This window comes from Papaver somniferum, chromosome 5 (genome assembly GCF_003573695.1).
Source record: "Papaver somniferum cultivar HN1 chromosome 5, ASM357369v1, whole genome shotgun sequence".
In the NCBI taxonomy this organism is placed as follows: domain Eukaryota; kingdom Viridiplantae; phylum Streptophyta; class Magnoliopsida; order Ranunculales; family Papaveraceae; genus Papaver; species Papaver somniferum.
The window spans coordinates 141,435,085-141,451,463 of record NC_039362.1 but is presented as its reverse complement, the minus strand read 5'-3'; the positions used below and the strand labels follow the sequence as shown (position 1 = coordinate 141,451,463).

The 16,379-nt window shown below is 39.5% G+C and overlaps 1 protein-coding gene across 2 annotated transcripts; it reads left to right on the top strand.

Moving 5' to 3' along the window:
- Nucleotides 1-10,027: 10,027 nt before the first annotated feature.
- Nucleotides 10,028-14,537, top strand: LOC113282969 (E3 ubiquitin-protein ligase RNF4-like). 2 transcript variants are annotated; one of them, XM_026532077.1, is made up of 6 exons: nt 10,028-10,189; nt 10,532-10,784; nt 10,887-10,968; nt 11,956-12,080; nt 13,359-13,632; nt 14,177-14,537. In XM_026532077.1, the coding sequence occupies exons 2-5, from the start codon at nt 10,533-10,535 to the stop codon at nt 13,611-13,613; spliced, it is 714 nt and encodes a 237-aa protein (XP_026387862.1). In that variant the 5' UTR covers nt 10,028-10,189; nt 10,532; the 3' UTR covers nt 13,614-13,632; nt 14,177-14,537. The 2 variants fall into 2 exon arrangements, with proteins under 2 accessions (XP_026387862.1, XP_026387863.1); XM_026532078.1 differs by having other exon boundaries at nt 14,170-14,537.
- Nucleotides 14,538-16,379: the final 1,842 nt, after the last annotated feature.

Here is a 16,379-nt window from a genome sequence, read left to right as displayed (position 1 = left end):
TCGTCTAATCGTGAATTGAATTAAGATGGACCGGCTGAGGAATGAATTTCGGTGAGCTAATGGCTGTAATCAGTAAGGCAGTGGTGTTTATTGCCTAGTACCTGCAATGGGTTTGCTTAAAAATGGAATTGGGGTTGTCAGGTGCTGTTATCTCTAATGGATTTGAACATTTGTTCCGAAACCAAAATCGGCAGATGTATGGATTTCTAAACATGGACCGAAATTGGGTTTGTATGAGGTTGTTGTTCAACTGAATTGATTCGGATTGATTTTTAAATGGTGGTTGTATGGAAGAGCTGAAATTGGTTTACTTCGCAAAAGTGAGAAGATTCCGGGATGGAGAATACAATAGAGAAAGGGTATAACCCCTACTATCAATGGCTAGGATTTAACATGACTGTCCCCCACTAAGCAGGGGACTTAATGTAGATGGTGGGTTTTCAACAATGGTCAAAACCGTAAAATCATGATACATGTTTCTGACACGGCTTTCAGGCATGTGACGATTCATATTTTACGAATCCATGATGATTATGCATTTCGGAAGGCCTCCACTATCTGAGCGTTCGATACCTCGCATTTCATCATGCCCTTTATGTAGAATAATATAATTGAGCGGTTCTCCGTAAGATTGAGAGCAATAACGCCTTCAGGACGTCGGTGACACTCACTGTTCCCTGACTACATGGGAGCGACCCCACTCTACATAGAAGAACGATTGGGAGGTTCTCCGTAAGATTGAGAGCAATAACGCCTTCAGGACGTCGGTGACACTCACTGTTCCCTGACTATGTAGAGAGACCGTCTATAGACCCAGGCGGTTCTCCGTAAGATTGAGAGCAATAACGTCTTCGGGACTTCAGCAAACATCCACTGTTTCCTGACTATGCACCTCAGAATGGGTATGACGCTTTAACTGGCTAATATCCATTCTGCAATAGATTAATTCTACCGTGACATTCACCACTGGATTCCTAGAAAATAATCTATCTTATCTTATTGCTCATATTCCATGGTCAAACTCACGACTGGTTCTATGGAATGGTAATAGATAAATGTATTGCTCCAATTTCATGATCGAATCCACGGCTTGATCTCATGAAATGGTAATAGATATCACTCCTATTTCATGGTCGAATCCACGGGTGATCTCATGAAATGGTAATATCACCACCTATCTTATTACTCCGATTCTGGGGTCGAATCCAGGATCCCATGGAATGGTAATACCTATTTTATTATTATTCTGAATTCATGGTCGAATCCACGACTGATCCTATGAATTGATAATAATAAACTACTCACTTTTATTGCTCAATTTCATGAATCATTCTCCACTAAATTTCATAAATTAGTAATAGATACTCAGTAATTGGGCATCTGGACTATCACTGATTAAGCCCCATAAAATTGTGCAAGTGTACTCGACAATGATGCACGAACGAGCATCTAAAATATGGACAAATGAGGAATCCCGCACAAAACAGGAGAGAGAAAATAATAATATTAAAATAATGGAGAAGCACCCATGGGAAGGTCCCATAGGCCAGCCGGACGTGCCCTAGCTGTGGCCGGTCCCATGCTTCCTCCATTATTTTTCCTTATTTTTGTTGTTTTCATAAAATTGGGGAGTTTATCTTAACTCATTGTATTAGTTGACACGACTTACTCACATTTCTTATTATCAGTAACAACTTGTTTTAAAAATGTGAGACCTAGGTGGTTGAAGTTTGATGTACCTTGATGAAGGATTTAGCGGAAGGACCTGGTGGACATCGATCGACTGTGGAGGTTATGAATCCCGTCTAAGAATTCCTGCTTGCATGTTGTATGCTCTGGAATCTGGAGGAACCTCATACGACGTCAGAATTCGATGCTTGACCCTAACTTTTGAATCTAAGAGACTGAGTTATCACATGAGCAAAGAATCACTCAATTTGGAGTTGCAGAGGTCAGCCAACGAAGCGTGCACATTTGTAATTTGTAATCCCGTACAAATTTTTCAGATGTCGTAGGCCTGACGGTAAAGGCCATATCTTTCAGCTCGTATGCCCGATTGATGCACCCTTTTGGTATGTTGTAGAAGAGACATAGACGAACATATTTTGTTGGGGAAGTATTGTCCCATTCCTCACCCATTGGTACGTTTTTGTAAACCCATGGCCTTGAGCATGTCGTATCTCACTTGTAGAGGCGATGAGAACATCTTGTAGAAGATTTTGGTTTGTGTTCGTCTGCCGTGCAATCTTTGGGAAGACGTTTATGTTAGCATGTTTTCATGTTTACACATCTTGATATGAATCATTAGGGCTTGAAGAAGTATGATCCATAGAGTAACGCTTCAGAGAATGAATAGTTGATGAAGTCGGATGTTGCGTCTGAGACTGATGCTTGAGATCACAATTGAATTTTCTCCAGAAATTCTTGTTGATGCTGAGACCATGAATGGGGTTCCTCCACATATCCTTGTCGATGCTATGGTTTGGAGTTGCTTCAGAGACCGAAAAGGATAGTCTTTGCTCCTCCATCCACTGAGCTGTGAAGTGGCTTCGTCAGGGAATCGATGTTGTCGTGGCAGATAACAGCGACAGTATTCATTCTGGATGTGATTGGTGAAGAGATGAAGTTCCTCAGTCGTGTAGGGGCTTGTGATATAGATAGGTTTCTTTTGATGACGTTTCATGGAATCACATCAGGTTGCAATGACTTGTTATGTGGATAACATTTATTGAAATATATTGAATTGATATTTCCAATAAAATCAAGTCCCCAGTGCATCCCTCATTCACTTAGCAGAGTTGAAGGAGTTTGTACCATCCATTGACGAATGATGTTGCATATACTTCAGAAGACTTATCATTGGATAGTGAAGACTTATCGATTGTAATTCAGCTGCACTTTGATCGTGTCGGTGTTGAACCAGTGTGTCACCGTCGAGATATTGTGCTGAAGCTAGAGGCGCTATTATTGAGGGTGTACTCTTTGATTGGGAGTACAATTCGAAGGCTTCTTATATGCTTGAGCGTTGAAGCGTCGAATGTCTTAGGCTTGATCGTCTCGGCCCGTGTATATTCTGTTGATTCAGCATTCCGCTTCGATAGTGGGATTCAACGCTTGTGCAGACATCAGAGATTTCTGATACTCATGGACATTCCTAAAAGTGGAGAAATGCCTAAAGTGTTCTTGTCATGCTTCCGTCATCTCTCAGTAGTGAATGTCTCGGTGAGATGCTCGATCCGAAGCGGTGTCAGATTCAACCACTTGGTAAAATACTAATGCGGTGAATTTACCATTCATAACGTCTTGCAGAGTTGCTATCAGAATTGAGTCCCCATGCTAGGATAGCATGTGAGGAAGCAAATGACATAGACATGGAATGAGACTTGCCTGAGTGCGTAACCTCTTGATGAATGTTTATGCTTCTTTTGCAGGTTCTTGCTTCAACTTCGTCAAAGTTTGAAGTTCCTCCAAGTGCTCTGATGATGGATGTTCGCCAAATCTTCTGTATCAGAACTTTCTTTATTGGAGAGATGTACAACTAAAGGCGCTTTATCAGTAGCCATCTTTTCAGCGTGGATCCACGGTCGTCTGGAGAACATGTCATATCTTGGATCTTCCTGAATATGTGAAACTTGGTTTTTTTCCCAGGTTGGAATTATTTTCACCTTGAGAGTGATGTACCCATAAGCATCTTTGAGCGTTCCTTCATGGTCTATGGTTGAGATAGGATCATGAGTAGCTGCTTGTCGAGTGATGCCTGTGACTTTGAGAGATTTCAGTGGAATAGTGTTGATAGAAGTGACAGCATCGATCAAAATCCTCTCAAATTCATTTCCTTGAAGATTGATTGTGGTAAGCAGTCCCCAGTCGTACATCTCTTTGTAAGTAGCTGGAGGCCTAGGAATGCTTGGGGGTGCCAGGAACTCAACATCATAAACTGGAGCATAAGGAGATACCAAAGCTTCAATGCGGACGATTTTGTTGTTGAGCAAAGCTTTCACACATTGGTGGTACGTCGAGGGAACGACCTTGTAGTCATGGAGCCATGGTCTTCCGAGTATTATGTGATAATCTGGATCTTTCTCAATCACGTGGAATTTGACAGTAGATTGAATCGGTCCTACCTTAAGATCCACATAAACATATCCATATGTGTGACTCTGGCTTCATTTAAAACTCGTCATCAGTATAGGATGATAGATGACCTTGCTTTGTAGAATTTTGGCTTCCTTTAGAGTCTTCATAGTTGTGAGATTTGTAGAAGCGCCTGTATCGACGAGAACTCTTCTGAATTCAGAATCTTTGATAGAGGAAGTTACAAACAGGGCTCGTTGTGCCCTTCTTCTGCAATGCGGTCTTCCTCAGTGAAAGTGATGTTGTTGATCGGATGTTCAGAAACCATGGACCCCTGCTCGACTGATGGTGGAGCTATCTTCACGTCATATGATATTTAGTTGAGTGCGACAAACGTGTTGGTTCGTTGGTCTCTAGAGAAATGGAGGATTTCACACAGATTTTCAATTAGATGTTGTTGTAGTACTTCGATTGCGGTAAATAAGAGTTCGTTACTCGGACTTGAAAAGATTTTTAAAACAAAAATATATACACAATATGTCACAAGATCAAGAGGAACCAGGACTCAGGATTCCAATGTGTTTCATATTCAAGTGGCTTAGAAAATAATCCTAGGCGATTATAGCTCAAAATAAAACAAGTATTAACTCTATCTTTGCCAAATTAGATTCCATAAAATATTACTTGTATATGATAAGCATGGCACATCAAGAATCCCTAGGACTAAGCATGTTCCATCAAACAAAATCACAAGTAATTAATTGAAATCATAAATCAATTAAAATCGGTGCAAAAAGTGAATTAAGAATTATTTAAATAACCACATGGCTGAAAAACAGCTTCCTCCATCATCCCAGTATTGGGGTTTAGCTACTCATAATAATCATGTTCTCAAAATACATACTTGATGCTCAAAATATGATTAAAAGAGTGAAAAATATAATACAGTGAAACTACGACCCTCTTTAAGCGTCCAGAGAAGAACGATAAAATACCACTGCTGTAAATAACGGTACCTCACTGCTGCTGTTGACGCTGTTGTTTTAAGACCCTCGGATGCTAGTCGTTGTCACTGTTGATAAACGACTGTCTTTGCAGGTGTGTTCTTCGTGTTCTTCGAGCTTTGTTAATGGCAGCAGCAGCAGCAGGTACAATTCCTGCAACTCCTCCTGCGCCTCTCTGCTGGCCTCCCAATCGACCCTAACTCTTGATCCCCCTTCTCTGACATAAAACCAACTATTTATAGGCTTTAAATCCCCTTGAAACTCGATCAAACCCCTTGGAAATCTCCATTATTCTTTACGGGTTGTTTGAAGAATAATCTTCTTCTTGTTGCGTTACAGGTTGTTTCTAGCTATTCTCTCCTCTCAAATATCTTCTAGGACTTTTACCCAACTGTTTTTATGTATATCCCACGCAAGATATCCCATAAATCTCTCAAACTAATCTCAAACCCTAAACAGAAACCGTGTGCACTGTCTTGACTTTGTGTGGATTTTCTGACTTATCCAGCCCAATTAGATGGGTCTAATCGCTTCTAACAGGTCCCTTATGTCTTGTAGAGTCCGTGGGTACCAAATTTGCCCATTGAATCGCCTCCTAGGTCGCTCAAATCCTTGATCCAAAACTGTTGACGCTGCTGCCTTTTTTTCCGCCAAAATCCAGTTTTGAAACTTTGAAGATGACCTCCCCCTATCCAGTTCCGGTGTCCCTTTAGTACATGCCCTGAAATGGGGTGCCCCTTAGTAATTAGGTTACCCCTTATCCAAAGTGAGAGTCCGTATAGTAATTTTCTCCCACGAGCGCAAAAACCACTTTTTAGCCAATTTCGCCGCAAAAGCTTATTTCTCCAAAAACACCTACAAAGACATAAAATAACCAAATAAGTACAAAATCGAGCACTAACAATATAAACAATTGGGACAAATTAGACACATAAATGCGTCTATCAGATGCGTAACTTCTTGATCCACCGGTTTCTCGTTAGTGATGAAACTGTTGGTTTGAGGATCGCTGGATGACGAATCAGTCCCCAGTGCTAGAATCTCTGGAGCGGAGGTACCGCTTAACTCCGATGTCAGCTTGATGAGGAAATCGAGTATGTGGTTCATCGTGTCTTTCATCAGATCCATGTTCCTGGTGTGAATCTCTTGGACCCGTGCCAATTTGGCTAGAGTCATGGTTCTTTCACCGGCCACGCTGCTGTATGTAGTGTTGGAAGGCGGAATATCACCATTTGAAAGATTTGGGATCGAGTTTGAAGTAGTTGAATTAGTTTTGAGACCAACCATCTTTGCGAATCTGTGGATGGGGGAAAACGGTTCGTTGGTTTTTTAGGGAATGAGGGAATCGTCGTGCGATGGGGATTCCTCGAACCGGCCAAACTTCTCAACCTCACACATATGCACTGCAAAGGGAGTGCTTAGATTCGAGAGATCAATCTGTAGGACTCCTGCCTAAACCAAGTAAATGGCCGTTTCATAGTCAATTCGGTCGCAAAGAGGGAGATGAGTTGATCTGTAGGAGGGAAGCTGAGAATTGTGTGGATCAGTGGTGAACAAGGATTGTGGATGTGTTGAAGGTTTCTGCAATTTTTGGTGAACTGCTGAAGTTGAGTTATGTGAATAAGTTTTTAATCGAGTTTTTTGTAGACGAATATCGATGATGATAATGTTGCATGTTGTCCTCGATTTTGGACTTATTTATATTGCAAGAATGATGAACACCCTGATCCCTGTAAGCGTGACGGTTTCTTGAGTGAAAGAGTGGGAAAGTGGGAGATCGTGGTGAAACCAGTTCCAGGTCGTGCAGAGACTTGGTTGATTAATCACCCACTACTTTGCTAACTCCTTCAACCGTTGACACGATTTACTCACATTTCTCGTTGTGGATGAATCCACGTGTTGTAGGCCGCCTGACCAAAATCCTAAGTGATATCCCCCATTTGTGACGTGATTGATGTCTCACAAATCGTGGAATCTGCATGACATACGTGCATTTAATTAGTCACACTGAATGATTTAGACAATGCGTCTAGGTTTTGTTGAATTGAGCATGAATGACGAATTTCTCAATGGAACATTCGAGTAACTGAGCAAGTATTGCTCGACGAATTACTGGGTGTTGATGGTTGGATCAATATTTGAGCAATTGAGCAAGTATTGTGAATTACTGAATATTGATGGCTGGGCCATTGAGCAAGTATTGCTCAATTAGACGAATTACTGAATATTGTTAGTTGGATCAACATTCGAGCAATTGAGTGATTGCTCAATTCGACGGATTACTGATAAATAAATCACTGAATATTGATAGTTGGGCAATTGAGCAAGTATTGCTCAATTCGACGAATTACTGAATATTGATAGTTGGGTCAATATTCGAGCAATTGAGTGATTGCTCAATTCGACGGATTATTTATTGGTGTCGTGACCCAATAAAATATTAATCAAAATATTGGTAGATTACCAAATATTATGTAATTAATCCGCGTGTTGTTTGCTGGATCAATATGACTTTATTTAGTGTTTGAACTGCCCAGAATGATGATTTGTTGAGCGTTTGCTCAAAACCCTAATTTTTGATTGATTGCTCATTAATTAACGAATTGCTGAAAATAGGTCATGAGCGAAGGAGGGACCGACCACATGAGATTATGGACGTCCATGTGATGCGCAATTGCTCGAGTGAGCGTACATCTGGGTTCTGAGTCGACCGGTTGGTGAAGGAATGACGATTAAATGTGGTTTCATCATTTACTGAAATAGTGCTCGATTGAGCATTAGGTGATAAAACCTAATTATAGAAAAGTGAGGGACCGACCAAGGTGGCATGATACCGGCCATTAGTGGTCGTGGGACCGCTGATGGGTGTTTGCACAAACTCTGAGTTAATTGTGAAGAGTTTGGACTCAATATGAGCGATTGCGCAAATTAGGTCAAAAGTGTGAAAATGTGTGGGACCGTCTTATTGCAAGCCTTGGGGCCGCCCTTGGTCGGTCAAGGGAGCATGCTCGTGTCTCCATAATGCCCGTGTCTCAGTTATGAGAGCTTCAGCATTTTCTGATGTGCGTTTGAGCAATATTTCAGGTTTGCAGAAGAGTTTGATCTTTGACTGAAATCCTCGTTTTTGCTCGAATGAGCAAGTATGCTCGTTTGATCAATATTTTGTAAATATTAAAATAATAATATTTTAATATATTTTTCGTGAGTAGCCTAGTTGGTCATGTGACCATGTTGACTCTTGGCTTTTTCATGATTTTCACAATATTTGAGAAAATATGGAGAAACCATGATTTTTGCTAAAACTGGGGAGTTTCACAAGATGAGAAAAATAACAATTTATGAAAGATTAGGGATTGCAAGGAGGGGGACCGGCCACGGCTAGGGAATGGCCGACCGGCTAAGTTGCCCGGTCCCGCAATACCCTTCCCTATTTTTTATTATTATTTTTTTGTGAAACTACACAAAATTGAGGAAACCATAAAAATATGGAGAAACCACGAGTTTTGCTCAAACAAGGAAAGTTGTTGGAATGGAGAAGTCTTCATGAGTTTATGAAAACAACAAAAATAAGGAAAAATAATGGAGGAAGCATGGGACCGGCCACGATTAGGGCACGGCCGGCTGGCCGGTGGGCCCGGCCCATGGGCGCTTCTCCATTATTTTAATATTATTATTTTCTCTCTCTTGTTTTGTGCGGGATTCCTCATTTGTCCATATTTTGGATGCGCGTTCGCGCATTTGGGTGCTCGTTTGTGCATCATTGTCGAGTACACTTGCACCATTTTATGGGGCTTACTCATTGGTAGTCCAGATGCCCGATTACTAAGTATTTATTACTAATTTATGAAATTCAGTGGAGAATGATTCATGAAATTGAGCAATAAAAGTGAGTAGTTTATTATTGTCAATTCATAGCTTCAGTCGTGAATTCGACCATGAATTCGGAATAATAATAAAATAGGTATTACCATTCCATGGGATCGTGGATCCAACCCCAGAATCGCGGTAATAAGATAGGTGGTGATATTACCATTTCATGAGATCAGCCGTGGATTCGACCATGAAATAGGAGTAACATCTATTACCATTTTATGAGATCAAGCCGTGGATTCGATCATGAAATCGGAGCAATACATTTATCTATTACCATTCCATAGAACCAGTCGTGAGTTTGACCATGGAATTGGAGCAATAAGATAAGATAGATTATTTTCTAGGAATCTAGTGGTGAATGTCACGGTAGAATTAATCTATTGCAGAAGGGATATTAGCCAGTTAAAGCGGCATACCCATTCTGAGGTGCATAGTCAGGAAACAACAGACGTTTGCCGAAGTCCCGAAGACGTTATTGCTCCCAGTCTTACGGAGAACCGCATGGGTCTATACACGGTCTCTCTACATAGTCAGGGAACAATGAGTGTCACCGACGTCCTGAAGGCGTTATTGCTCTCAATCTTACGGAGAACCGCCCAATCGTTCTTCTATGTAGAGGGGGGTCTCTCTCATGTAGTCAGGGAACAGTGAGTGTCACCGACGTCCTGAAGGCGTTATTGCTCTCAATCTTACGGAGAACCGCCCAATTATGTTATTCTACATAGAGGGCATGATGAAACGCGAGGTATCAAACGCTCAGCTAGTGGAGGCCTTCCGAAATGCATAATCATCATGGCTTCGTAAAATATGAATCGTCACATGCCTAAAAACCGTGTCAGAAACATGTATCATGATTTTACGGTTTTGACCTTTTTTGAACACCATCTACACCATGTTTCCGCCATTGTTGATCTTGTGTTGGCCAATGGTGCTACCATTATTCCTACGGCTCCCGGGCATTCTTTTGCGGTTAAAAAAAGAATTCCGTCTTTTTCAAAAACCTCCCTCTCTTAAATAACGTTACGAGCCAAAATTACCACGCGCAAACAACATTTCGGTGTTAAATCTCGACTTCCCCACATTAAATGATTCACACCGACTCTCCATTTATGTTCAGACGCAGAGACAAGGGAAATGAGTTCTCTGTAATAATTTGAAAAACATCTCATTCTCTCTTATACTGAATCACTGTCACTTAGAGATTTGCACGAAAATTAGTCAACTTTCTCATTCTCAAGGTTTGATCTCTATCTTCTTCTTCGATCATCAAGTTGGTTATTCTTTTTTTTCATTTTATTTCATTTCTAGGGTTTCTTTTCAATTTTGGTAATTTTAAAGTGAATTTGGTAGTTTTATTTCTTGGGTTTCTGGAATTGGGAATTTTCAAGTACGATTAGTTCTGAATTTTCTAGGGTTTTTTCATTTGTTGGTAATATTAAGTGATTTTTGGTACTTTTATTTCTAGGGTTTTCTCGAAATTTAGGGAATTTTCAAGTGCTATTTAGGTTTTCATTTCTAGGGTTTTGTTTAATTTCTGCAATTTGTATGTCTTTGTTTTAAAGGTTGAATTTTTATTACAGTATGGATACTCGCGATCCGAGGAGGACACTGAGAGGTCATGCTAAGGAGACTAGGAGAAGGAAAAATGCCTTACAAATTGACCTTAATGATACACCTCCTGCTGAAATTAGGGCAGCTGCTGCTTTGGTTGAGTGTAGCCAACAAGGAGGGGGAAGAGAACGGATTCTGCTGCAACCACAACCACCGTTGACAATTGATCTTGAAGCTATTGATGATGAAGTTGTCATTTCATCTCCAAGGAGCTTTGCTGAAGTGTGATGTGTTTGAACTTTGGGCTTTTACTTTACTTTTATTTTTTGGTTTTGAGGTTTTTTGATTTTGACTAATTGTTTAGTATGGTTTGTTTGTTGTCAGGCGAAAAGAAACAAGGCATTTAGGAACCTGGAAATTTTAATTACTGCCGAGAGACCAGCACCTCCACCCCCACCCCGTGAAAGTAAGCATTGTTTGTCACTGTGTTGTATAAGTAGCTCATATTGAATATTAGGCTATCACTTCTTGATTGTTGATTTGACAACAGGGCCTTGATGTTTGTTTGTGCTTGCCTTTGTAATGTTCATATTAGGAAAGGCTTAGTATCCCAAATCTGCATTTTCACGTTGATGATTCTCCAGCATTCCAGCCTTTCTACTTGTCACAGATGTAAAAAATTGTTTCGCCTTTAGACCAACCAAACACTTCACGTTTAATATGACTGCCTGTTTAAGAATAAAAGATACTCAAGAAGGCATGACTTGCATAAGAGATAATCAAATTTCATTATCTACTAAGGATCTTCGTAAAGCATGTGTCTCAGCTATGTTCTTTTTAAGAACATGTGTCTCCATTTCTTTCTTTATAATTACCTAGGCGAATGATTTGGTTGATAAATTTGGTCATTTTATTTTAGAGATTGCACAAGTAGAATCATATGCAACTGAATTTGCACATTAACGAGTAAAAAAAGCCTACCTAGCTACCTCTGTCATGACTATCCATACAGCATCAAGTGGAGAAATAAAGTATGCCATCAGATAGCAGTTAGAGCAGAGGCATCTCCTTGTGTGGTGTGTACTGGTGATAGGTTCAAATGTTTATGGAACAGGGAACATATTGACAATGCGTTAAGACATTCCACATAGATGTAAAGAGTCATTCATCAGAAACTAGTTGTGTGCAAGAATAACAATAGACAGAAACCCTAGATAGAAATTAACCGTATCATATTATGCTTTCATGTTGGAGTAGTCATAGATATTAATTGGATGAAGCATAGGGGGGAAGATGCAGGGTGGACCTTGGACAGTTAAGTATTATCCTGTTACTTATGCGACTTAATTAGGGTTCCCATTTTTCTTTGCTGATCATTTATATTGCTTTTATGTTGATCACTGTGTACTTGTGTGATAGTTTTTCTTTTGTTTTTGTTTTTCTTACTATTTAGGTCGTGTAGACGAAACTGGGTCGACTCTGAATAGCAGCTACAACATGCGCAAAAGACCAGCAGCAAGCAATGCAGTTATTAATTGTGATCATTACATAAACCTGGATGGCAGAAGCAATTCCAAGGTAATGCAGTATTTTCTTATCTTCATATGAAGTATATTCAATTATTTTTTCCCTCCTTTAGTTGCCTGTGAATTGGTCATGCTTTCACTCTTTGTCTTTCATTGACTCCCGATGGGTTAACATCTCGTCATGTGTCCGTTTTACGAGTCCAATGCTAGTCTAGATGACTCGAGTTATGCTTTGTACATTGTTGTTAACCTGTTGCTGTGCAGTTTTTTAATTGGTTGGTCATTGCAAGAGTGCTTTCATTAATTTAATCATATGGATCCTTAAATTTGATTTCCCTGGATTTTCATTCATTGGTTTCTTCATTATTAACTGACCTTTTTCAAGATGACATTTATTATTAGAATAGTGGTTCAGTGTTCTTTCCCAATGTTAACCATACATTCATGGAGTACATATGATTGCTATAAATTTCTGGCCACTTATTTGTTTCCTTTGTATGAGTGTAACCTCATTAGAAATTTATTAAAAAAAAATGTCACATTATCGGCATGGTTTAAAGGTTGTTAGGGTTCTTGGCATATTAAAATGCCAAATATATACATATACTACATGAGATCATCATAGTATAATACTTTACTTCGGATATATTTAATTTGTCATCTTGTTTTTTTTCCCCTTCGTAAATTTGCTAATGATGAGGAGATGCTTTGTGTTCAGTTTCCTGGACTTTTTTGGTTAACTGACTTTAAATAGGCTGTGCGATTCTGGGCAGCATCATATCATTTGCAAGCTATGGATGGTCGCCAATATTACATACTAAACCAAGAGTAGTTTTTGTATAACAGGTGTTGATTGATTGATGTGCTTTTCACCTGTTTTGCTCGAAATGTTTCAGTCTAAACATGCAGTAGTTCTCGGTGTTGCACTGGTTCTTTCATATTACATTCCTTTTCTTAGGATCAGTTTCTTAAATTTTTTGTCTTCCTCCATTTCCTCTTACCTGGATGCAAAATTTGTATTCGATACCACGTCTCTTTAAAATATAGCTTGAAATTCCTTTGTGTTGGGCCCTTTTCTGCTGGTAGTTGGTTGCTTTTGGTGGGGGTAGATCATCGAGGGAAACCACAAAGTATCGGGCTAACCTGGCACACTGGATTTCAGTTTAGATTGTGGCATGCCATGTTGTCGGAAACAAATCTAGTAGTTTCATTTCCCTTTTTACCTGTATATATATATCTATATAGCATAGAATGATGTACATGGTTGAGTGCACATTAATGTAGAAAAGAAAAAGAAAAAAGAACTGACTCAAAACATCTCATCTTGCAGAAAAAGTGTGCTGTGAAGCCTGCGATAACACCCCAGGCTGCGCCACCAAAACCACCGCCAAAGGAGGCTGCATTTAGCTGTCCAGTTTGCATGAGTTCACTTGTGGAGGCGACATCAACGAAGTGTGGCCACATTTTCTGCAAACAGTGCATCAAGTCCGCCTTATCAGCTCAGAATAAGTGTCCAACATGCAGAAAAAAGCTCACAATGAAAGATACTATCAGGGTCTACCTTCCTGCCACCGAAATGAGCTGAGTCTAATCATGCATGCTATGTGAGTCACTTTCTTTCTTATTCGGAAGACAAAAGGAGGTTTTTTAGCCATGGTATATACTTTCGCATGGGAAACCTCAGTTTCACCCTTATTTGTGTAACCCCATGTTGTCGTTACATTCCTGTATAGCTTCCCTTGGAACCCATGTGAAAAAAATCTGAGGGACATTTTTTGTCTGTGACTGAGAATGTTCTCATTTTGTTATGCCATCCTAAATAGATTCGAACAGTTTAAATATTTAACCCTATTGGTAGTCGAAATTTTAAGTTCCATTTTACTATTTAAATTTCAATCTTATTGATGGGGTTAGTATTTTAGAACCACATACCTTTCTCTGCATGTTACACCATAGACCTACATATACCTCCACATAGACCTCAGGTGTGATTTGTGAAGAATGTGCAAGACTAGGTACGGTGATTAGACAAAACCTTAGAGTGAAAGTTTCCCATGTAGGCTAACTGGATTTGCTTCATCGTCAGATGTTCCCTTCTGGAATTTTTGTGAACTCTCTATTACCGTTCTGATGTTATTCAGTTTTTAGGTGGCTTCAACCGTTTGATGGGCGGCGATGTATCTGATTGTGGATGGAACAGCATTCCTGAAACAGGGCGAGGATAAGGTAATCTGTAGTGTGGCATATTTATGTATTAGATGATTGTATCCTAATATAGACAGTTGATCTTTTAGTCAGTGCAGTGCTTTCTTTGTTGTAAGTTGTAACCTTTAGTTGACTAAAATCCTAACTCTCCTAGGATGGTAAAGGGTCAGTTTTTCTCTTCTTTCTTTGATTTTTTTTCTATGTTGGTACATGTAAGAGTAGTTGTAATGTCAATTCTATTAATATTAATGCAACATCATAACAATTGATGACATATAATTTGGTAAGTTGAGATTTTGTCGAAGCCCTATAAATTTGTTAGTCAGCTTTACACAAATTATTCATTCTTGTGAAATTAAGAAAGAGAGAAGGAGACACAAATAATAGAGTTCTAAATCGAAACAAGCAACCACTAACCTCTCTCTTGAGGCTCTGCTTCATCATGACGCAGGAAGGTCTTTGTGTTACTACTGTTTTCTAACAATCAATCATTGGATTACTAATTTTCTTCACCAAGTTCATCATTAGTTTATGCATTTACTCTACAATATCCATCACTAAAGAGATTAAAAGAAGAAAACATGCCAACATTTGCATTCATAGTTATCAAGAAAGTACCTGGCATAATCCTAACATTTTTTCCTTTCAAACAAACCAAAAGATAAGACTCACTATCAACGGGAACAACAGTTCACAGGTATCACTGAATTTCATAGCGCTCACCAAAAAAAAAAACCTAAAGACAGTATTAGATATAAACAGTCCATAATTATCACCACTTTTCAACAACTAGACTCTAACACACATCATAAAGACACCGTCCGCGGTATGAAGAATCATCATAACAACCCTATCAACAACAACAAGATAATAAAGAATAGAAGCAAGCACCAAAAACGCCTATTTGCAAAAAACTTATTAACTATCTTCAAACTTTTTCGAAAGCCTAAAATTTTGGTTGTTCTTGATACCCCAAGGGCGACTCTTAATAGTCCTCCCCATCGTAACTCCAATTTTCTTCTTCCTCGTATTGCTCGCTAATCACTCCCTGAAGATGTAGGAGAAACACTACCTTCATCAGATGAAGCACTGCCATCACTATCTTCACTTTCATCAGTTGATTCTCTCTCTTGCATGGCCATGACAAAGATCTCTGGATTTCCCTCTCATGATGATATCGTCTATAAGGCCTATCCTCATGATATGCCATCATTCTTCTCTTCCCCTCTACATCATCAGAATCTTCTTCACTTCTATCAACCACCTCAACATGATACTCAAAACCCTCATCAAACTGATATGAATCACTTTCTGTGGCACTCCCACATCTCTTCCATCCTTTTCTCTCAGATCTCTCTTCAAACTTCCTATCTCTTGCATGTCTCTTCTCTCGCCAAGCAGCATATTCTATGGCATGATCTTCCTTATCTTTCTGTCTGGCCAACTCACGAACTCGACGATCCATCTCATACTGCAAATCATTCTTCAACCTCTCTATCTCTTGATCACTTCAAGTTACTGTAATACTTTTGGCTAAATTGTAAGATGCATAAGTGGGAGGGTTTATGGGAAGATTATCGCCAGGATTTGCCATTTTTTACTTATCTCCCTCTAATTTTTTCCTCTACTAGTTTAATCTCTTTCTTTTTTTGCAAAAAAAATAAATTAACTCCTCTTATAGAGAGTCTAGTAATACCATTAATAGTCATTTATGGATCTTGGTTAAATGTCATGTCGCTTGGCTAATCAGCCTTTTCAGTGCCATGCCTACCCTATTCAAAACCATTATTACTCCGTAATACCCTATTTTCAAAATCTAATTCTAGACGCTTCATTAGCCTTTACATTATTTGGAACTGTCATTAACAGATGTATTGGTAGGTTACCAAATATTGATGAGTCTCCTTGGGTTTTAGTTAAAACTTTTGGTTTTATGCAGATTCAAAGAAGGCGGTACCTGTTGAGAGGCACCAAATATTGATGAGTCTCCTTGACTAGTATTGATAAGGCGACATCCTTTCTCAATATAACCGACTGGCTTGCTAGCTAATTCCACGAAGTGGCATGTTTGCGAGGTAGCATGTTGCGAAGTTGGCATGTTGCGAAGTTTCCGCGATAGGGTGCGTTTGGCCTTTAATGTATGGTG

Excerpts from the sequence above, each read along its gene's own strand:
- LOC113282969 (XM_026532077.1), top strand. The coding sequence starts at position 10,533 with ATGGATACTCGCGATCCGAGGAGGACACTGAGAGGTCATGCTAAGGAG. Across the intron at positions 10,969-11,955 it reads TCCACCCCCACCCCGTGAAA|GTCGTGTAGACGAAACTGGG; the intron begins GTAAGCATTGTT and ends CTTACTATTTAG. Across the intron at positions 12,081-13,358 it reads ATGGCAGAAGCAATTCCAAG|AAAAAGTGTGCTGTGAAGCC; the intron begins GTAATGCAGTAT and ends CTCATCTTGCAG.